Source organism: Aureobasidium pullulans (genome assembly GCF_000721785.1).
Source record: "Aureobasidium pullulans EXF-150 unplaced genomic scaffold scaffold_7, whole genome shotgun sequence".
Taxonomy (NCBI): Eukaryota; Fungi; Ascomycota; class Dothideomycetes; order Dothideales; family Saccotheciaceae; genus Aureobasidium; species Aureobasidium pullulans.
Genome location: NW_021941027.1, coordinates 101378 through 123202, shown reverse-complemented (window position 1 = coordinate 123202; position 21825 = coordinate 101378). Strand labels below are relative to the sequence as shown.

The window sequence follows — 21825 nt, the reverse complement described above, 5'->3', positions numbered from 1 at the left end:
CTTCTATCGACAGACGTTCGACACTGGCAAATCCTGATCAGCCAGATCAGCACCGCGACCATACAAAGCTTTCTTCAGTTTTTCGGCCATGGAGAGAAGACTAGGTGGGCGCCCCGGATCCTGAGTCAGGGTCTAGCGACCAGGCGGTTTGTCCATTCCGCCGCCACCCCGACTGTACCGAGTCACGGCCGCGACACATGTCCGTACAGCACCCAACGGTTCAAGCTCAGCTTGTCCGCGGTCGACCGGAAACAGACAGACTTCTTCTCAAATTTGTTTGACAGGTCTGCATACGGGTTTTGCGGTGGACATTTTCTGCTCTTTTCAGCTTCGCGAGCATTTCGCCGAGAAGCCGTTCACTGTTTCTTCCTCCAAGACTCAACATCGCTCGTATTTTACGAGTTTGGAAGAACAGACTTTTTTATTCTCTTCCCTACTTTGCTTCAACGATTTTTATGACTGCTGTCGCCGAACAGCGTGGATACCCTTTTTGTACAATTAATATCACATTTTAATCTATTTTTTTCTCTCCGAATTTTCCTCTCCATGCATGACGCACTGAAATCTTCCGGTGATCCACGACCATCTCGCTTCGCTGGAACTTTCATCTACTCTGCCGTGTGCGACCACGTCAATTTCCTGCCTCGATGCCCCGGTCTAGAAGAACATGTGCTGTGCATCGAGCAGGAAGAAATTGCACGAATAGGAATCCGAGTCCGTCTTTCTAGAAATCATTGAGGATACGAGAAAAGTGCGTTGCTCCACCTAAACATTGGAAAGTCTATATTGGAAAGCCAAGCAGACCGCCTTGTGGAGCTGGCGTTTTGATTCCCTTCAGCGCCGAACGAATTGTGGCTTCCGTAGAGGCGCTTCTCGGCCAAAAGAATCTGCGACAGCCTCGTTGACGCCCTACGCTTCCGTATGCGATTTGAGCCCGCAAAAGAGCAAAACGATAGGTCGTACCCGGGATCGAACTGGGATTACCGGAATCAGAATCCGATGTGCTAACCATTACACTATACAACCATGATGTTGGAGCAAACTCCAGAAAAGTGCAACAGAAACTACCGGTCAGAGCCACGCAGGAATCTGTAGATTCGAGCAGCTCTCGTCGTTTCGCATCCCGGGGAAACAGTCATCGTCGTTTATCTCGCAAATCATGAACTTGACATCCATACATGAGTTTGCTTCAACGAACGCAGCATCAAGGACAGATCTGGTAAACTCCTACCGAAGAAGACTTGAACATCATCACGCACGCAACCTGGCGCAGACCCTTGGATCAACACACACCATTTGCAAATCATCTCATTGATCAGCACACAGCAAACGTGTTCAGCAACGTCAACTTGCAAATCATCAAAAACGTGTGGCTATCTCCAGCCTCCACAGCGACGAAAAATAAATCATGAAATCTCATGGCATCAATATTTCTGGAAAAGAGAAACGGTTGACGCGTGCTTCATGGAGGCAGAGCACGATATGGGTGGGTTACGTCAGAGGCTCTTTCGGATGAGTCTCCGCTTGCTGCGTCACAGCCATCCAAGAATTTCCTTCTTGGTGCTCTTCCCTTTTCCTCACCACCTCAGGCGGCAGGCCATTCGAGGCTTCCGGACACGGAAGGCACGGGTTATGGAGACAAAACGGATGGTAGATACGCTTCTGCGCCTTTCCCGACCTCCCGCTCAACTCCCGACCCTTATCTCTTCATGCGATGCAAGACCCTGCGGAGAGGCGAGAGAAAAAGTTACGGCTCCATTATGTGACGCGAATTCGTCAGCAACTCGACTTCAGCTCCTTCGCTCCTCGGCCGACAACTTGGGAGATGTTTGAAGGATGTGCGAAGGCCCGAATGTCTGGCAAGACAATATGATGATGATGTTTTAGGTGAGTGAGGAATGCAATTCATGCACAGGTGGTTTTAGGATAGTCTGCATTCCAGAGCGCAAGCGTTTGCAGCAAGGGAACCTACTGCTGCAGCCTGCACCTGAGAGCCGGAAAACATGGCAAACTGACGCTTCCAGCTTATGGGTTTCTTCTGCCTATCGACCTTCGTGGTTCACTGTATTAATGTCGTTTTGACAAGTACTCAGTAACAGCAGTCGTCATAACTAACAGAGTTCACCATGCCTCCAACCCATCTCAAAGTACAATACTTAATTCATGTGCATGGGGATTCGCGAGGTCCGAAGGAATGTCGATGGTAAACATTTCCGCAAACAGCACATTGTCTTCCAAGTTTGTCATTTTCTCTGCTTTCGGAAATCATGGAATTAGAGCTTAGAAAATGAACTGAGTATTCATGGTCCAGGTAGGTGTCGTTCGGGTCTTCTTCTCACGTCCGCATCACAGCAGTAACCATGTCGACTATCACACAAACACGTACCAAAAACCGAAGTCGAAGCCGAAGCCGACCGGCGAAGGGATCTTCGAAGTCTGCAAGATCAGTCTCTAATGTTCAAACGACATCCACATTCGCAGACCCCAATTACAGTCAGCCAACCCCCGAACCCAAAAGTGCCTCCCTCTCGCCGACATGGGTGGAGGTCCATGGAACCAAAAGGGGAGAGAGTGAGCCTTCTACATCATATGTCAGACGCTCTGATTTGGCCGAACACACCTTGGAGTACCCATCCGATCTCAGCGATGTTACAGTCAGTCCCATCAACGGGGAGCCTTCAGTACCTTTCCCTGATTTTAGACACCCTAATGGCCAACGTTACGTTCCACTCAGCACTTACTGCGCTCCTCCAGGAACCGCACTGGATGGGAGGTTCCAAGATCCAGTCTTAATCTCGAATTATCGCCGAGCCAAGGCCATGGCCTCTTCAACCCCTAGGACAAGATCAAGATCGACTACTCCGAGAAAGCGAGTTGTTATTTCCACGGGGTACGACACTGAGGATGAGGATGACCAGTTCAGTCCGACCCATTCTCCATCGTGGATCAAGCCCAGACCAGACACACCGACTTCGGCTCGGTTCGATTCATTCGGCTTCAAAAGGGCAGGCAACTTCTTTTTCTCTAATATCACACAGCCACTCATCTCGATCCTGATACTTCTTGCCATGATCAAAGGCTTGGCGTATCTACCCAGAGATGACACCCTCCACAGCGCACACCATACGATATGTGATAGGTTCGGCAACCCTGCCGGATTGAACTGCAAAGGTGACATGAACTTCACCATTGAGAATGTCGTGAGCCATTGTCATAATGCCGCAGACAAGGTCGCCTCCAAACTCGACTTGACAAGCGCAAAGGCAACTCTTGAGGACGTGTGGGATTCTTGCAAACATGTTGTCAGTGATGCGTCCAACAAAGCCGAGGACGCAAAAGTTGTAGCAGGAGAAGTCAAGGAAGCTCTGTGCAAGATTTCTGGGTCAGAAGGACTTGTCGATTGTGTAAAGGAGGCAACGAAGAAACCTCGCTCAAAGGCCAGTAAAGCATTTGTCTTGGTCGGAAGCGTCTTTTCGAATCCATTCAGCACCAGCACCAGGGCTCGTAGGTCTTCTGTGCCCCCTCTAGTTTCTACGATGAAAAAGGACTCTTTCAAGACTTCTGAGGGCCATCTTACAAGTGGCCGTACCGAGAATCCCATATCCTCGGCCAAAAGTGCGTTGTTCTCTTCAGCAAGCTCTATCAGCAGTGCTTTTGAACACAAGGTCAAGGAGCCAATAATCAGCATGAATCCAGGACAGGAGTTTGATTCTATCATGCAGAGCATCATGAACACATTTCCTACTCAGCAAGCCACAGTCCAGGAGTCGACCAACAAGTACTCGGACAGCACACCTTCTACTCAGCAAGGTTTCAACATATCACGCGCGGTCGAGCTTTTAGCCAAGATCCGCGATCTCCAGCTCAGACACGACATGGCAGTCAACAAGGCTCAATTCAAGTACCTGAGAAAATCGGACCCAACCGAAGTCACCAAGGATACTGGAAGGAATACGAAGTTTTACAGCAACAAAGTCTTGAAACACCTGGCTTATCTACAATCTGGATTGGACACATTCTTGGATTGTGTCCTGGATCATTCCAACTCCGCAGTCAAGGAGCTCTCGAGGGATATCTCCTACGGACCTTGGACCGAGTCGTGGGGAAGCTTTTCGCTATGGCACATGGGTTTCACAGTCACATCGGTCAACAGCGCCTTTACAGCACTTGTTAATCAACCCAAACAATGTCGCAAGCACTTGATTCAAATCGACGCTCAAGTATTCAAACTCCTGAAAACCCGCAAAAAGCTACTCGCAGAAATCGACTACTATCTGGTGAAAACACTAGAACCGGACTTTGGAACAAGGCAATGGCCTTGGACTTTGCTGCCCAGAAGACCCACCTTCACTCTCCCACGACCCTGTTTCTGGCCTTTCAAATGTAAAAAGCCATCTCGCAGCGAGGAAGAAAAGGCTCGCGCACACAGACTTCTTCACCTGCGACAGGCCCTCCGAGGAGCCCGCAAAATCACCGACGGCATTGTCGAGATCAAGGAATTGGTTGATCAAGGATCTTACGAGTTGATTGAAACACAGCGTGCAATTGAACAGCACAAGTATAGAGTTCTTTCTGAGCCAAAGTATGGCCGCGCTTTGCTGAAAGGTGCACTGGTTGACATCAAGGTCGATCGTGCCATCTTGAAGAAGGTCATCGCAGACAGAAAGGCCTTGAGAGTCAGTATCAATGAAGGTGTGTGGGCACGAGAAGCTGCGAATGAGACGGATGTGAAAGCGAAATGGATCAGTAAGGAGTTGGGTCTATAGGTGACGGATGTTTTTGCCCTAGATACAAAGCACATGTTGCATTAATTTTATGAAATTTGACTTGTAAGCGGTCTCACCCTGTCTCGATCATACACGTCTTGTGTATGGTTAAATGATCTTATATGTTCTATCTGAATCCCTTAATCGCCACAGAAGAAGCCTAAATGTACTCCGATGTACTTTCCAAGTATGTCAAAATGATATTGCCATCGTTGAGTAGAGTTTAGGTCTCATCCACAACCTGGTGCTTTTCTACATAGTTCTTGATCGTCCTCCGAGATGAGCACTTTCCAAAACACATTTTGCTTAATCACTCGGCGACGAGTATTCCCACTGCTAGAATACATATACTAGTATATCAAACATTATCCGCAAGATATATGCTGCTTGTTTACTAATGATATATGCTCGTGGGGGACTGACAATGCCGCCGATTGTCTCGACAAGGCTTGTAAGTGGTGCCACCCTGACTCTCGGATCTGTTCGGAAGCTGTCGGAAGCCGATCAGAATACCGGGAAACTTGATGGGAACATTTGATGGGAACATTGTGGGAGCAAGCTTTCATACACTCGAGTGGACAGAAACCGTCATAGAATAGTCCACAGTGTCTACATCATCTTGATAACATCTCTACACTCTAAGAAGACAGATCAATACGTGGACCCTTGTAGTGCTTGCGAGCGTACACAAGCCAATTGATCCCACTAAACACAGCCATAGTGGCCAGAACAGCGCAAGTATAATCTGTGTCGCATTAGCAATATCCCCAGAGATATACCAGGAGGTAGACTTACTCATGCTCGACCCGGTCGTCGGAATCGAAGTCGGCAGATCAAAAAACACAAGTTCAATGACGGCATAAACAACCACGATACCATTACACACCCATCCGAGCCACCCGGGGATACAAAACCACCTCCCCTTTGCCAAAAACCTCTCACTTCTCCCTCTGAGCAAAAGAAGCGCGCAAGGGATGGCAAAGGAAACGATCTGTAAAATTACAGCCGTATTGATCAAAGCGTTGAATGCGGCAGTTGAGCCTAGATAAATGCATCCGCATATGATTACAACCACCTCTTCGACGATGAGGGCCCATACGGGGACGCCTAGGCTTGCGTGCATGAGACTGAGTTGTTTTGAGCAGATGAGACCGTTGTCGCGGCCGAATGCCCAGATCAGGTGGGAGGATGTTTGGATGATGGCGTTGACGGCGAAGAAGATTATGGTGAGGGAGGTTGCGAGGAAGGCTGTGGCTGCGGTGTCGCTGCGGGTGGCTTGTCGCCAGAGTTCGTAGATGGGCATGCTTTGGAAACTTGTCAGCTACTACTTTTCACCATAGGATGTTCACACTTACGTTGTTGAGATCAGTGAGTCAAGATCTTGAATGCCGTAGCACATGGCAATACTGAAGGCAAATCCAGTGATGAAGCCGATCAGAATTGTGGCCATGAGAGCTCTTGGGACAGTCTTTTCTGGCTCCGTACATTCCTCTGCTAGATGCATGGAAGCGTCAAGGCCAGCGTACATGAAGGCCGGCGTGGCAAGTCCAGTGAGAAAAGTCACACCAGAAGGCCAGCCGGTGTTGTTGTCCAGCGTTGCCCAGACATATTCCGAGCTGCGTTTCTCTGAGCGAGCTAGACAGGTAATGGTGATGACGACAAAAGCACATAGGGTGAGCAGTACTAAACATAGTCAGCATCAGCGGATGTAAAGAGCTCAAGAAGTAACATCTTACATCCAAGGTTGTGCACCCATGGCGTCTTGACCAGTGCAACGAGATTGTAGAGGAAAAGTACCAGATGGATGGCTTGATAGACAAGAAAGTAATGCCAGGCCTCGGGCGCATAGCTCGGAAGGTAGAAGCTTATAATTGACAGGAGCATCTGCGCGCCTAGCAGAGTTGCTGCGGCGTCAATCGCTATCCATGAGAATGTTGCGATAGATCCGCATGCGTAGGAGAGTCCGCGACTGAACCTTTTGGGGGCAAGTATCGAGGTGAAATGGTATCTAACGATGTCAGACTAGCCCAGCGGAAGACGAAGGAGAGACTTACTGTCCACCAGCTGTGGGATAGCAGGATGCCAATTCGGCGAGAGATGCTGCGGTCGCTGAGTATGCAGTCACCGAGAGCAGAATACCATAAATGAGCGTTGCTGGTCCTCCGGCAGAGATTGCAATGGCTAAGCTAGAAGCGATGGTGCTCCAGCTGTTGCAGATGTTGAAGCTCAGAGCGACAATGTTAAGCACACTGAAATGTCGACGCTCTGGACGTGGATAGAGGCCCAGTTCGCTGACGTCTCCTATTGACACCGAAACGCGCTCCGGATCATGCCTCGCAAATTTGTTCAATGTCGAGTCCGCTCTTATCGCTCCTAGACGTAAGATGTCAGCTGCGGTATCACACAATATTAGATAATGGAAGACTATACGTACTGTCTGAAGACATCTTCTTCTGATCACCGGAATACATAGTAGGTGAGATATAGAAATTTGGCTTGACGGTATGAATCTTTGGGAAGGAAATGTCAAGGATACTTATGTTGGACTACACTGTAGAGATAAAGACTGAGGTATCTGAGCAGTGAGGAACTATTCCGTTCAGATACACAACTATTCCTGGCTTGATACCATGAGGTCTAGGGTAACTTTACCCCGCTCGAAACGAGAGCGGTACTGTCATGGCTTGTTTTCTCTGGCCGCGGTCGTATCTCACCCCAGTGAAGTCGAGATTGATAATGGTAGACGCGTCTCAGTTACTTATCAAGATAGTAGGATCGTTCCCTATCTCAAGCATATACCAACGTTGACTGCGTGGAGTGCGCTCGAAGTGATATAGGATGAGTCCCCAAAGTAGAAGAAAAAGTGAGACTGTCCGGATCGGGAAAGAAAAGGGAGAACTAAGCCCGATTTAGAAATAAAAGCGAGAAAGCTTCAGACCTTGGGCATGGTCCATGTGGACGGCTCAGGGAAACAGAGATGATAGGCGGGAACGGGAATAACCATTGGTAATGATATGACCAATATAAACAACTTGGAAGCCTGAAAGAATGCACTTACAAAATAAATGTTTGAGCAGTTCCTGACAGTCGTTCTTGAACGTTCGATCAACATCCAGCAAGACAAAAGATGAGTTCAAGAGACGGGTATCAATGGACAGAGTCATCTGGCCTCGTGAAAGGAGTCCCCAGTATTGGTGTCATCCAACCGCCAACAAATATTCAGACCGAGCACGAGCTGTATGATGTTATTGTCGTTGGCGCGGGTTACTGCGGCCTCACAGCAGCCAGAGATGCAGCTTTGTCAGGTATGTCTTGACCTCGATGCTGTTTTCTTTTCTTCATCGTAATTCGAGCTTTGCCTGTACATAAAACCGGCTGACAAGTGTGTAGGTCTCAAAGTACTGTTACTTGAAGCGCGAGATCGAATTGGCGGCCGCTCATGGTCAAGCAACATTGAGGGCTACCCTTTCGAGATGGGTGGCACTTGGGTCAGCTGGGGTCAGCCACACGTCTGGAGAGAGATCTCTCGTTACGAGATGCGCGACCAATTGGAAATCTCGCATGATTACTCCAGAGGTGTCAACCATTTCTCGCTGAACTCTGCCAGTGGAAGCCGTAATATGAGCCATGAGGACGAGGTGAGGCATGATGAATCTGCACACGAGGGACTTGATGCTCAGTTGTTCCAGGATGCGTTGATGGAATCGGCTCTCAAAAAGTTCGCCAACGTTGATGGACAGTATGGCAGAATTGTGATGCCATTCCCACACAGCGAAAGCCACAATCCGGAGGCAGCGAAATATGACAAAATGTCTGTCGCCGATCGTATCGCTCAGATCAAGGATGATCTTTCCTCTGAAGAACACACCGTGTTACTTGGCTTCGTATTACTGTGCAGTTGTAGCACACCAGAGAAGACTAGCTTCTATGAATACCTGCACTGGTGGGCTTTGTGCAACTACTCGTACGAGTACTGCATCGAGTACTTGATCAAGTACAAGTTCAAGGGCGGCCAATCGTCATTTGCCATCAACTTCTTTAAAGAAGCTTGCTCGACTGGACGCTTGTCGTATGCCTTCAACACACCTGTCGCTAGTATCAACGACGATGGAAATGGCGTTCAAGCGACTGCGAGAGATGGTCGTATCTTCAAAGCATCCAGGTTGATCTCAGCAATTCCCATGAACATCTTGAAGGATGTCACTTTCAGTCCACCATTGGCTGCTGGAAAGCTGGACGCCTCTACCACCGAACACGTAAACAAATGCGTAAAGGTGCATGCAGAAGTTCGCGATCGCGACTTAAGATCTTGGAGCGGCATCACATATCCGAACAACAGCCTGATGTACGCCATTGGCGATGGCACAACTCCTAGTGGAAACACTCATATTGTGGCGTTTGGTGGTCAGCACAACCACCTGCAGCCAGAAAAGGACATCGACAAGACGATGGATGCGCTCAAGGCTTTGACTCCAATGGACGTCGAGCGAGTGGTGGGTGATTGTGTTGCCGGTGATGCGAGGCTTTTGCTGACATATTCCAGGTTTTCCACAACTGGGCGGATGATGAGTTCGCAAAGGGAGCGTGGTTCTTTTCACCACCAGGTCTCGTGACCGAACATCTCGAGGATCTCCGAGCACCGCAAGGTAACATATACTTCGCGAACTCTGATTGGGCCGTAGGCTGGAGAAGCTTCATTGATGGTGCCATTGAGGAGGGCACCCGGGCTGCATTGGCAGTCAAGAGAGACCTTGATAGATCCAGATCTGCACATCTTTAACTTGATGTGTATGATGATGAAGAATTCCCTACCAGCCATCTTCCAAGTGATGAACTCAATTTTGTGATTTAAATGATCAGGACCGGGTTCACCAGACTGGGATTTCTTGCCCACTCGCCACTGGGCTGTAATAACCAGATCTGCTCCAGACGTTTCAAAGCGACCAGGATGCTGTTCATTCGTGTCTTCTGGTAGACCTGTGCAAGTCTGCTCGTGAAAAACGTTCTATGATACTGGTCTTCGCTGGATGCTGCTGCGATGAAGTATACCCAAGGCAAGGTATGCATGCCCGGACTGTCTGATCGAATGGGGATGACCATCAGGCGTAGTTTTTCGACGTCCTCGTGTAATTGTCCGGAGTGGTAGTTTCCGAGAGCCTGCCGCATATAGATATGTCGCGCTTGCTTGATAGCATCCTGGTAGACAACCGCCTCCTCGGCAACACACGGATCACCGAAGCATTCCTTGGAGAACATGAAGTCGAAATAGAAGCTCAAATCCTTTTGGAAAGTTTCACAGCCTTGTGACGAGTCAAGCAGAGGAGGTGTGAACAATTGGAATCTGTGGTTCATATCAGCTCGAGATTAATGCTCACAAAGTGCACAACGTACATTCTGGATTGCTGAAGCAAGAATCTTCGTTGCACAAGAGTCAACTCTGGTGCCAGTACCTCATTGTGACTCAGTAGGTTAGTAAGCATTGGATACAGATGGACAAAATCTTGAGATCCTGTGACAGTCTCTCCTACAAGGAGCAGAATGACTGTAGCCCAAGTGGACATGCTGAATACTTTGTTGCTCTCTCCAGCAAACGCATCTGCCCGCAGTCTCTGTATGATGGATGAAAGTCCTTTCTCTGCCACTGGGAGAAGATCAGGTCTCTGTGGAGCCATGTGAAAGGCAGCGACAACAGAGACTGCACGTTGTACGAGGTCGTCTTCGTAGGCTAGAGGGAGCAGGAAGTTGCGATATCCGTTGGATCCGCTGTCAAAGACGACCATGATTGAAGCAATGCTTTGCGAGACTGTCTGCTGTCAAATTCCTGACGAGGCAGATGAAAAGTAGCAGTTCCAGCTTACAGTGGTTGAAAAGCATCTGTATCCCAGGCTTCAGCAGTTCCAAGGTCAAATCGGCGCCAGGGTCATAGTAGAATGGCATGAAAGTGCCATCGTCGGGCAAAGTCCAGGCAGGTAAGTCGTGCTGTCCTTGGTAGCGGACAAGCTGTATCTCCTCGGCACCGTCATCGTCGATGTCGGTGTTCGGAGGACCATGTTCTGTTTCGACTGAGACTCGCTCAACTTCCTTGTCCGTTTCTGTATGTTGTTCCAAACGTGGCGTTGACATGAATACATTTTCCAATTCAAGACCCAGCTTGGTCGTGAAGCCTCCGACATCAGGAAATGTCTGCCCTTTGCGCTTTCCTTTCGAGATCACACCCTCAATGAACCTGATCTGACGCCCGACGCCTGTACATTTGATGCCTTTTTTCGTGCATTTTACACATTCGGGTACGCCTTTGTCGCATTTGATACGGCGTCGCGAGCATTCTTTGCAGCCGTCTCTCGGCATTCGCCCGATGTCAGGAATTCGGGTGCTTTGAATTGAAGATAAACGATTTGCTATGCGTCTCTTTGAGCACGGTACGAGGGTCACTCACTGCGACCGAGGAGCACGGAACGGGAACAATGTGCCAAGACTCTTTTCGGCGTTTTCGGAAATTTCAAATCTCAAGCAAGTTTTTGGCTGAGCAGGCTTCTCCCTTGTGCTTTTCTCGCGTTCTATGGGACTTTGCTGTGCTAGACTTCGCACCCGTCGCCGCCCAATGTGCCCGGGTGTTTTCTTTGATCATCCTTCACTCTACGTTCCCGAAAAGGGTTTTTTTCACTTGAGATATCCAAATTTTTCTTTCCGAATCTTCGATCGCCATTTGCCAGCTTAATACTTGCCCGATCATGACGATTGTCAGCTCTACGGACGCGCCTCGACCAGGCGAACCTGCCTGTGGTTCTGGAATATACTAGATACACTTAGAGGACTCATTAAATAGGGAGCCATTCTGATGGGTAGAAGGGTATGTAGCGCTCACGTGACACGAAAATTCTCAATCTATACCCACATCCCTTGAGCTTCTGCTCAGGATAGGAACAAGTGCATACATACCTGTGTAACTACTCGAGGTCACGCCTCGGGTCCCCTACATACTTTAGTTACATACTGTTTGCGAAGGCAGCAGAGTTATGCTCAAGTAGATAAGTATAGAAACAAATCAAGGCAGTCTCGAGCATGGTATGGTGGTACAAAGCGGCAAGTTGATTTCCATTTCTTTCTCTAATGCTCATTTTCTCATGTTCATAGACGCAAAACACAAAACAAAAAACCATCCCTTCTTGGTCCTTGGCTGTGTCGTACTGGAACCTGAACTATGACATAGGATAATCCGGTATCACATGAAAACCGCGTGGTCCTTTTGTTTCTCCTTCTTGAGATCTTCGTACGTTCGAGCCAAGAGTCATCGATGCCTGGCAGTATGTGTCGATGAGAGCTTCATGAAGAAGTGTGTGGCTTAGAGCCTACCTGCAAAGCGTCGACATCCAAGAGCACTTTTTCGGAGTACTCGATGTTCTCGACCAGCCCCCAGCGAAGTGACAGGGTTGAGAAACCCCGGTCGGCCTGATCCAACCAGGCATAGGCGACATTGGTGAAGCTGGAAGCGACTCTGGCGTACTCTCTTTTGATGCTTTGCTTTTGCAGTTGGGCGAACGCAGCAGAGCTTGATTGGTTGTCGAGGCTTACAAAGCGCTGTCTCAGTCGAGCGAGATGGCGAGAGAACGCATCAATTTCTGGTTTGAAGGACACCTGTGAGGAGTCGAACTGCTGGATGACCGTGCTGACCAGACCAAGGTAGTCGAGATTCTTGCCAATATCGGTGGATGGAGTGGTATTCTCGATCTCAATAACGGACAGTTGAGCTTGGTCAAGCAGGAAATGGGCAACAGCTGGTGAGACCTTCGTGTCAGGGCGTATTGTACTCGCGTCTGAGTTTCCGACAGTCGAATTTGAAGGCGGTGAGGATGGACAGAGTGCGAGTATGCGAACGAGAGTCTTGTTTGCATCGGATACGGATAGGAATTCTTCGTCCATCTGGAACTGACTGAACGAAGCCTGCGGGTAATCAGCTTTGTCCGTCATGTCAAGTATGCAAGACGTACGTGGTTCTCGATGAGTGATTGGATTAAGACGCGGATGATGCGGCGCTCACTCGAAGTGGCGGTGAATGTCATTTTGTGTGAGTCGGAAGGCCTGGCTCGAAATCACGAAAAGGAAAATCAGAATGTCGTCAATCAGTCGATTGGATGGTTTGTATCTTGTTTTATAGCTCGGTAATGCCTGCTTCTTGCCCGATTCGGGATTCGATGTGAAAGTTCCTACACATGTCGCAAAGCAGTAAGACACCAACACTGTGCTCAGGCAGCAGGCTCCAGAGTAAGCGTCACTCCAAACACGAGCTACTCCAGTTTCAAGCTAAGACACCATGCTCGGCAAGATCTTAGGAGACAATGTAGCTGCACACTAGTATTTACCGCATTGAACGCGGATTTGTAAGAAATGATTTCTCCAGAGTCACGGGAAGGTTGTTAGTGAGAAGTCATCTCGTGAAGTTTACTGCAAATCGGACGTAATACAAAATCAAGTGAGAAGGAGTCCATAGTCAATGGAGGGGGTTTGTTGGAACAGCACGATGTATTGCCTTTTACAGATGCGGCACAACTTTTGTACAGAGTTATGCACGGATGGCGTTGATCATCGTGAATTTCCTAGACTACGAAGTATTGCCAAAAAAAAAAAAAGAGAAAGCAGCGATATCTTCAGTCTCCATTTTGTATTTCTGCCATTACGCAAACCCAAATAGTTGTCGTGTGTGTAATTTGTTTGTTCTCTATTGAAATGTGATTTTTTGGCGATTTCCTCCAAGCTATTCCCATGTGTGACGGCAACCTGCAGCCCACAAACAAATTGAGAGTTGGTGTTGTTGTCACTTAGGTTTCTTGTGCACCTTCTCCTTGCTCTCTGTTTCTTGTTCCTCTCTTCCTTCTTGCGCCACCTCCGTCTCACTTTGCTATCCTCTGTCTTTGCAAACATGGGCCGTCAACCTCAACCTCAGAAGATCGAGAACGACAAGGAAGACCCTTCGGCTAATCTTAACATCCTCTTCCACTCTTTGATCATGGACAACGTGAGTGTCGACTGAAACCCTTTCATGGATTACAGCTGACGGAGATGTAGTATCCCATGACCACCTACAAAAGCCTCAAAGGCTACAGCCCGGACGATGTCAAGGCCGACTGCAAGGCTCGAATTGAATTCAGCAACATGATCACCGCCTTTGCCAAGTCGACTACTACAACTGAATCTACCTCGTCTACGCCCGCTACAAAGCCCACTCCCAAGGTCAAGTCTACTACCAGTTCGCCTCTCTCCGCCAAGGACCACAATCACAAGACCGACGAAGAGGAAGAGGAAGACGATGAAGAGAACATCAAATATCTCGGCAGTAGACTTGCAAAGAAGCGAAAGGTGAGCGCCAGTACAAGCCACCTCTTTGGCAAAACAGAGGCTAAAACGTTATTACAGATCGACGAGGACCATGGTTCCGAATCTGACGTCGCCGCCCTGGCCGAGAAGACCCTTAAGGCCCAGCAAGGCATCTCCTCATCTGCTCCCGAGAGAACCAACTAGGTAGAGTCAAGCGACCACACTCGAAAGCCAACGTGCTGCGCATACACACCCAGAATGATCCGCCCTTCCCAAACAAAAGCAGGAGATGGGAAGAATATCATATGCGGAGACATTTTTCGTATACTGAAAATTACTTGATTTTGAGCCATTTGATCTGTGATGATGATATAAATTATGCTACGCCTTCCATACCGCCCTTCGCCTGCCACTGCCGGTGCCTCTAAAGACTTTTCTCTTACTGTTATATCAAATTCAGGTACTCTTAGCGAATGACGCCCTAATCCTTGCTCCTGCATCGATCGCATAACCGATTGTTGAAGCGGGGTCGGTAAGAAGTAATTGACAAGCATCCTCCAGGATTTCGTGTAACTGCTGCGTCATACCTTCGTTTGACTCTTCAACACATGCTCTCAAAACTCGACGAAGTGTTTCTTTGTCTAGTGTGCCTTCACAGTTGATGATTGTTTTGTAGCCTCCATCTTGAGTCCTTGCAAAACTCCGAGGAGAAAGGAAAGAAGCTACGCGAAAAATCTCTTGTGTTTTGTAAGATAGCTCCATCACGAAGTCATGGGAGCTGCCGGGTCGATTTTGTGTCAGGTCTTGCGCGAATTGAAGCTTAGCTTTGCAAGAAGTCATCAGTTGATGTGCGCTGCGGAGAAAGACGAACTTCTCCTCTCGGGCAAACTGCTGATCGGGATTAGCTCAGTAAACATGATTTCAGAGGTCTGAGTACTTACAGACAGAGCTCGATCGACTTGACGATCCATGCTATGCAGAACGTCGTAAACCATGCTTTCCACCTGATCGTCTGTCAGGTCTTCCAGGCATGTAGCCTGACCCTGGTAGATGCCATCCCGGATTGCCAGACCAAAGCGGTCTACGATGGAACCATCGCACCAGAGTGATTTTCCGTCGAGGACAACGCCACTCAGCTTCCCCTGTCTGTCTCGTACAGCGCAATATCTGCCAACAGTGTGGCCCTTCAAAGGGCTAGCTACTCCTTTCTTCGCAGAGTCAATCACACGAGAGAGCTTTGACAATCGCTGTTCCCAGACCAGAAGTCGAGAAGGAGAAAGGAGGATCTTGGATAGGCGTTGAGAGCGTGTAATCATATATCTAAAAGCCGAGACGATGATGATGATATTAATGCTGAGAAACAGGCAAGAAAAGAGGTGTGGCAAAGCCAGGAAGATTGTCCAGCATGCAGACATTGTAGATAGTCGTAAGGGATGTTGTATGATGGATCTTGAAGCTGTGGGACACCCTCGTTTATCAACCACACCTTCCCATCAATCTCAGAAGATAGTCGACAGGGAGGAAATTGATTTATCAGACCCGGTTTCGATTAAATATTCGTGAGACAGGGTCCGAGGCAAGACCAATATTGATGCGAACACAAAGCCGGGGTGAGTCTGAGACAAGATTTCTATAACTGGAGATTCTTCTACAGCTGTGGACATTATCGCTTTGTCTGGTAGAGCCTCGACAATCACAAAGTGCCTTTTACAAATCCAAGCGTTTCTTTTCTGTTTCTCGAGTCTCGCACAGATATCAACCAGTGAAGGAGCTTCAAGAAGACTCGTGTGTCAGATCGCGACATTCTCTACCTTGAGACCTTAGAACTAGAAAAGTGGTATAGACGTAGGACTCGTAGCAGCACAACAATCAAAAAGTAGAGACATCTTGCGACGGACGCACAAAGACATATGGTGTCTGGAACCATAGTACATGAGCCGACCAATTCCATTGAGTATATAAGCATTTGTCAAAAGGGTGCCGATACGTTCACGAAATCCACAATCTACCCACAGCAGAACACACACGAGCTGGACTCACACGCTTCTAAAACTCCCGCTCATCTCAAAACATTCATCATGCAGCGTAATAGAGATATTAATTCGCGAATTGTTGCTTCCTGTGATAAGAAGCTTGTGGAGGAATTCAAAACGGATATCGTACGTTTTAGCGAGCAGTGCCACTTTTGTCCGGATTTCTGCTGACAACAACTCAGTATATCGAAGGCCGTCTATCTCAATTCTATCTTGTCCAAGGAGCTAGATTGACATTACTTACCACTAGCAAGACTCGAATCCGAGCCTTTATGGCCAGGCACCAGTTGTCCAGACGAGCAGAGCCTAGTCCTAGCGAATTCGCTGCTTTGATATGCGATCTCGGATGGCACAAAGCTTCCATGGCGGCGCTAGAAAACTTGGTACCAAAACTCCTGGCCTGGATTGAGCGCGAAGCAACCCGTATTGGAGTCATGGACATCAACGTCCGCAAGATAAATGGCCGTCTGGAGATTGGAGACAGCGTTTGGCCCGCTCATACCTTAGACTGGCTGCGCTCCGACTGGAACGGAGATACGAATGGTGTAGCTAGTGGTCAGACACGCCCTACAATTCATCGAATGGTTCGTCTCGGACCAACTGGATTAACACGCTTGACTCTACAGGCACTGGCGGAGGGAAGCCATGGTCCCCGCAGGGCAAGTGTCCCTATGCCAACCACAAAGGTTGAGACTATCATCTCGCCTTCCGCACTAAGAACAGCTACAGACTTCCAGGGCCCCCAAGTCTCTTCTGTCATCGGAACAGACAAACTTCCGAAGAGGCACCAAACTTCGACGCCATCATTGGAACCCATCGTACAAGAGGTGATTCGCAGGGTCATGGCAGATCAACCTCTGCTTAACAGTAGCGTAAGTGTCAACTGTTCACGAGAGACTAGGACTTGCTGACGCTGTATAGTACATGGCCCGAGCTGGCACGGCTAGGGTCGAGAGGGATCTTACTCGTGTCCTCTCTTATCCGCCCTCAATTCAGCTGTACCAGACACTCAGCCTTGAAGTACAGGAGGTTTTGCTCGAGACTATTCTCAACCTCAGCCGAGTGGCATATGATGAGTTCGAGACTTATATCGGACCACTCTCTGTTCCTCAACAGTCTTGAAGGGGGCATATCGGGCAGTCATGTATCTTGGAAAGTTCAGAAGTAATATGATTATGAAAGAACGCTTTGTCGTCCAGGATCTCAAGTAACGTTGTATATTCCAAGACTTCTCGCTTTAGCTCCCGATTCAAGTGGGCCAAGGCTATTCGTATCTCGCTATGTTTGACAGTTTACTAGACGAGGCTCCAGCAAAAATTGAGTGAGTGACCAAAATCATTCAGTGAGCGTTTTCCAGAACTTTCAACGATAAAACTGACCATTGCCGTCCCAGGGATGATTTACCTCTTGATTGACAGCCTGATAGCTTGGCAAGTTTACTTATTTACTAGCCTTACAGACGGACAACATCAAAAAGGTCGTCTTCCAGCGGCTCTACTCTCCTGAGATTCTTCTGTTTATCCTGCCAAACACTTGGACTTCTTTCTTGAAAACTTGGGTCGCCCTAGAATGGAGATATTGACGCCCCTACCTCCAAGTTGCGCCACGTCTTCTTCCTCTCCCTCGTCATCTGATTCAATAAAAATATCATTATATATAATCTGGTTCCACAGTTGCGCATTGTGTCTCGGGCACCGGTTGGAAGCTTTCAGATGCAGTCTCAACCGGAGGATCTTCTTCTTCCTCTTCTTCTTCTTCTTCTTCTTCTTCTTCTTCTTCTTCTTCTTCTTCTTCTTCTTCTTCTTCTGGGCTGACATTGGACTGCAACTCAGTTGCTTTGTTGCTAGAGCCCTGTGCAGCGGAGTGGAGTAGCGCCGAATTGGAGGCGGACCCGTGATGAATGGTCCAGTCTGGCAAGGAGTCACGCTGTTCTTTTGACTGCTGTGGAGTAGACAATCGACTTGAACTTGCTACAGACGATGGTGTAACTAAATTTAATTGATCACTCAGATCGGATGTCGGGTGGGCGAGTGAGGGCGAATCTAGCTACACCCTGTATTTTCTCGCGATTGGTGTGGTCGGTGATAATTGCATTTTGACGGCCCTGATGTTTGTAGATCTGTTGACATGGTGTCTCTGCACTAATTTGAGGATATTTATCGATTGCTGATGGTGTCGTTATAAATGTGTGTGACTTCATGGTTGAAAAAGTGTTGTGAAACTTCGTTACGTCCGGTGTCCCTTTCATCACTAGACCTCTAGCACGACTGATTCCGGGACTCGAAAAACATTGCGATTTCTGATGTAGGACGTCTGGTGCTCTACAACTCCACGTGTTGTTGTTGTTTGAAAGTGGTCGTTTGGATGCGTACGCCCCCTTCTGATCAGTGTTTGCCGAGTCGGAAACCGCCGTGCGGACTTGGAATGGCTTGCGTAAGTATGGGCCAGGTAATGGCTCACCGCTTCGAGCTGAACTGGGAAGATGTTTGGTTGCTATGGGCAAAGCTGAGGTGCTTAGGAGCTGTGGTATGTAGTTTGGTGAATGGTTTGATAGATTCTGTGGCATACGCTTCAAGGACGATGAGTCAGGAGCTATCGGAGCGCTTTGATTTGGCAAGACCATAGGACCACGATCCAAGTCGCGTGTTGTGAAAGTCTTTGACTGATGCTTAGGAGAGACCACATACTTTTTGTGCCGCTTCACCCTGTCGCTCCGCTGTTGATGACTATCTGTCATGCTGGAATCGATGGTCGGCTCGGTAGCAGGCGTGGTGCTAATTGATAAGGATTCACCATCGTTTGTCTGCGTACTGTCCGACTCTTCACCAAGGTCTTGCAGCTCCGATAAAAGACTCCTTTGAGACTCAAGCTGCCGGGAAAGCTTCGTAGGGCTGGGACACCTCCATCTCCTGCCATTAAACCGGTGCTTTGACACCAATTTCTGAACTTGACTCTGAGTGCAAGCTTCTGAGCGCTGTTCAAATTCATGAAGTCTTTCGGACATGTAGGACAAGAAAGTAGCACTGTGTATTCTCAGCGCTGCATCGATGGCATCTTGCATCTTCTCCTCCATATGTGTCTGGTCTTCATGGTACCTTGCTTGCATTTCTTCAAGCCGCTGACCAAAGCTGTCGAGTCTGTTCAAGGTCTGAGTCTGGAGTTTTGTAGACTCGTCAAGCTTCTGTTGGACGGACCAGAAAAGGTTTCTCAGTTGTTGAATGTCATCCTTGTTCAGACTTTGCTCAAGTGAATCCTTTTTCTGTTCTCCTTCAAGCCAGTCAATAGTGATGTAAAGTTTCCGTATCAACTTTTTCAAGCCGCGTTGCTCGATTTCACTTATTCCTAATGCCACCATCTCATGATGAAGCTCACGTAAGTCGTCTTCGATATAATGTATGTGGTCCTGCAGTCGTTTTGCGAGCGAGTGATCATCTTGATCTTGCGAAAAAAACATGTTCAGCGTTTGGATAACAAGCCGAGGTGGGCGCGATCGGAAAAAGTACAAAACCATGGAAGTTAAGACTCGCTGAAAGTGGTGCGATATAATCAGTGGTAGTGTAGGAGCATAAGACCTGTCTCGATGCCGAACAAAGCGATCAGTCCATTCATCTCTGCGGGTGAAAAGCCACGATTTCCGTTTCTAAAGATATCGAAGTCTGTAAAATTGGTTTGATACAAAATCACGCAGAAGATTGGCCATAGAAATACCATTTACGTTGAGCCAGCGTGCAATTAGTTTCTGCGCCTTTCCCGAGAAGTAGTGCAGAAGCCACGCTTGAGGATGATTGGATTCATGAGTGTCTGAAGAAGTCTACAACCGCAATTATCCCTGCCTAACATCAGCCCTGTCTCTGTCCCGGCTCAAAAGGCAGCCAAGCGTCAGTGCGACAGCAGCAAGACGATCATCTACATCTCCCTCCTGATAGAGACTGTTCGCCCTTCTGAGCACTTCAGATCTGTCTTCATCTGCCTGAATTTGTCTGGATTGTCCGCCCTCATTCATACGGAAACAACGTTCGTCAGCAGTGCCGCCCGAGAACGGTCGTGATGGTCTTCGAGGTGGCTGCGTATCCACACGGCAAGAGCTCTGGAGATCACCCTCGAACTTGGCGCTTGCGGGTGGCCAACTCTGCTGTAGAGGATTGGTCAACCTCCAAGAAGTTGGCGCTGATCTGGACGCTCTCGGTCTGTCGTTTGCTCTTTCAAAGTCTGGAGCCCTAGGGCTATATCCTGATAACTTGCTTGCTACTCTGACGTGGCCTTCAGTCTTGCTAATGTATGCAGAATCTTGTTCCAGCAATGGCGTGAATAGATCATAGCTGGATCCAACGCCTTGTCCGAGAAGCTTCGAGGGCAGACCTCGGGGCTGTGGTGCAGCAGTATAATTGGCTTCGTTGAAGCATCTTTCTTCCTTTCGAGCTGAAGGCGCATGTGATTGTTGCTGCCTCATTGACGATTGCTGATGATCATATCCAAGTCGCTGCGGATTGTTGTGTTGATGTAAGCGTGTGATTCCGATGGGAGCCGGTGGTGGGTGATAATGTTGTTCTGGGTGTGCGTCGTCGAACCGGGGTAACGGGGCGAGTCTGCGATGAAGCGACTGAGTGAGAAGGTACTGTCGGGCATCGTGCTCTTGGGGGCGAGACCGAGGTAGATAGCTCTCGCCAAGCGACTGTGAGCAGCTGTGCTGAGGCGCGTGTGTAAGGTAGCTCTGTTGAGGGTCTATATGCCCGTCACAAGATGGCTCTGGACTGTCGTAATTTTGCGTCTGGCAACGGTTATAGTGGCGCGGTACTTGCGAGTGATCTTGGTGGTTTTGCTGTGCTGACGGCGAATGTTGTAAGAGCGAAGATGGTGACCACGCCTGGTGCTGTTGTTGTTCTCTAGATTGATCTGGTGGGTATTGACACCACTGCTCAGGCTTTACTGGATGGCATTGCTGCTCAGCGGGCGGCAAGGTCCCGGGCTGAGCTTGGTTTCCAGATTGCGGCCTATGTTGTTCATCTTCAAAGTCGACATCTAACTCACCCTGAGTATTGGTCGGAGAGTCCAGTTCTACCAAGTCGTGGAGTCCAGTGATCACAGCGGAGCAGGCGGTAGTAGCCTTGGTCTCGGAGATATATCTCTCCTTCTCCTTCCTCGTGACCCTCCTATCATCCTCTGATACTGAAAACCCTTTGAAATTGCCGACCCAGGTATCACTAGTGACCCACTCCAAGGCAGTTTCGGGCCAGTAAGAGACATATTCCCCTGAGTGTTCATCTACCTGCTCTTCGGTCACAAAGTCGGGAGTGTGTCGTACAAACCAGCGCAAGATCTTGCACACCACCTTCTGAACTTGTTGGCTTGGCTCTCGTGGCCATTGGTGCGTGCTCCAAAGATCAGCGAGGGCGGTAGGGGAAGGCCGAATGTGCTTAGATAGCATTTCGCGAGACATGAGTTCGTAGAAGCTTCGCAAAACTCGATCGTCCCATTTGATGGGCTTCTGAGTGCTCACTTGGGCAATCTCGGTTTCGCATATCTTCGAATTCGGCTCCATCTTAATTGCTGTCGGTTATGGCTGATGTGGTCTTGATAGAAGACTGATTGACAAAAATGAGTGATGATTGGTACGATGGCATCTGGACTGTGTGAGAGTATTTATCATGCGAGAAAGCCATTTCCGATTTGTCTCGATGCATGTCTTGAAGACACGCCAGAATAGTCGAACTGAT

At 48.6% G+C, this 21825-nt stretch overlaps 10 protein-coding genes across 10 annotated transcripts; 5 read left to right on the top strand and 5 right to left on the bottom strand.

Moving 5' to 3' along the window:
• Positions 1 to 2360: 2360 nt before the first annotated feature.
• Positions 2361 to 2999, top strand: M438DRAFT_316639 (uncharacterized protein; the record flags this gene model as incomplete). The annotated part of the gene is made up of 1 exon (XM_029902705.1): positions 2361 to 2999. A coding segment is annotated over one exon (639 nt), but the record flags the coding sequence as incomplete, so codon positions are not given.
• A 444-nt stretch (positions 3000 to 3443) lies between these two features.
• M438DRAFT_344607 (uncharacterized protein) lies at positions 3444 to 4789 on the top strand. The gene has a single exon (XM_029905267.1). It carries the CDS (start codon positions 3537 to 3539, stop codon positions 4764 to 4766), a length of 1230 nt encoding a protein of 409 aa, XP_029761430.1. The 5' UTR covers positions 3444 to 3536; the 3' UTR covers positions 4767 to 4789.
• Positions 4790 to 5404: 615 nt separating this feature from the next.
• On the bottom strand, positions 5405 to 7213 carry M438DRAFT_364370 (amino acid transporter; the record flags this gene model as incomplete). Its single annotated transcript, XM_029907715.1, has 6 exons — positions 5405 to 5511; positions 5562 to 6070; positions 6122 to 6449; positions 6503 to 6774; positions 6821 to 7139; positions 7201 to 7213. The coding sequence occupies 6 exons, from the start codon at positions 7211 to 7213 to the stop codon at positions 5405 to 5407; spliced, it is 1548 nt and encodes a 515-aa protein (XP_029761429.1).
• Positions 7214 to 7686: 473 nt separating this feature from the next.
• M438DRAFT_294631 (monoamine oxidase N) lies at positions 7687 to 9582 on the top strand. Its single transcript, XM_029901850.1, has 4 exons — positions 7687 to 8071; positions 8157 to 8404; positions 8456 to 9259; positions 9310 to 9582. The coding sequence occupies exons 1-4, from the start codon at positions 7894 to 7896 to the stop codon at positions 9544 to 9546; spliced, it is 1467 nt and encodes a 488-aa protein (XP_029761428.1). The 5' UTR covers positions 7687 to 7893; the 3' UTR covers positions 9547 to 9582.
• Positions 9583 to 9614: 32 nt separating this feature from the next.
• Positions 9615 to 11114, bottom strand: M438DRAFT_373691 (uncharacterized protein; the record flags this gene model as incomplete). The annotated part of the gene is made up of 3 exons (XM_029908442.1): positions 9615 to 10107; positions 10158 to 10569; positions 10625 to 11114. The coding sequence occupies 3 exons, from the start codon at positions 11112 to 11114 to the stop codon at positions 9615 to 9617; spliced, it is 1395 nt and encodes a 464-aa protein (XP_029761427.1).
• Positions 11115 to 12089: 975 nt separating this feature from the next.
• M438DRAFT_334158 (uncharacterized protein) lies at positions 12090 to 12826 on the bottom strand (the record flags this gene model as incomplete). The annotated part of the gene is made up of 2 exons (XM_029903685.1): positions 12090 to 12707; positions 12755 to 12826. 2 exons carry the CDS (start codon positions 12824 to 12826, stop codon positions 12090 to 12092), a joined length of 690 nt encoding a protein of 229 aa, XP_029761426.1.
• Positions 12827 to 13683: 857 nt separating this feature from the next.
• On the top strand, positions 13684 to 14282 carry M438DRAFT_354340 (uncharacterized protein; the record flags this gene model as incomplete). Its single annotated transcript, XM_029906942.1, has 3 exons — positions 13684 to 13779; positions 13830 to 14120; positions 14178 to 14282. The coding sequence occupies 3 exons, from the start codon at positions 13684 to 13686 to the stop codon at positions 14280 to 14282; spliced, it is 492 nt and encodes a 163-aa protein (XP_029761425.1).
• Positions 14283 to 14534: 252 nt separating this feature from the next.
• On the bottom strand, positions 14535 to 15493 carry M438DRAFT_354339 (uncharacterized protein; the record flags this gene model as incomplete). The annotated part of the gene is made up of 2 exons (XM_029906941.1): positions 14535 to 14969; positions 15020 to 15493. 2 exons carry the CDS (start codon positions 15491 to 15493, stop codon positions 14535 to 14537), a joined length of 909 nt encoding a protein of 302 aa, XP_029761424.1.
• A 663-nt stretch (positions 15494 to 16156) lies between these two features.
• Positions 16157 to 17233, top strand: M438DRAFT_354338 (uncharacterized protein; the record flags this gene model as incomplete). The annotated part of the gene is made up of 3 exons (XM_029906940.1): positions 16157 to 16237; positions 16294 to 16983; positions 17033 to 17233. 3 exons carry the CDS (start codon positions 16157 to 16159, stop codon positions 17231 to 17233), a joined length of 972 nt encoding a protein of 323 aa, XP_029761423.1.
• A 528-nt stretch (positions 17234 to 17761) lies between these two features.
• M438DRAFT_354337 (uncharacterized protein) lies at positions 17762 to 21650 on the bottom strand (the record flags this gene model as incomplete). The annotated part of the gene is made up of 3 exons (XM_029906939.1): positions 17762 to 18081; positions 18164 to 19751; positions 19950 to 21650. 3 exons carry the CDS (start codon positions 21648 to 21650, stop codon positions 17762 to 17764), a joined length of 3609 nt encoding a protein of 1202 aa, XP_029761422.1.
• Between the last annotated feature and the right edge of the window lie 175 nt (positions 21651 to 21825).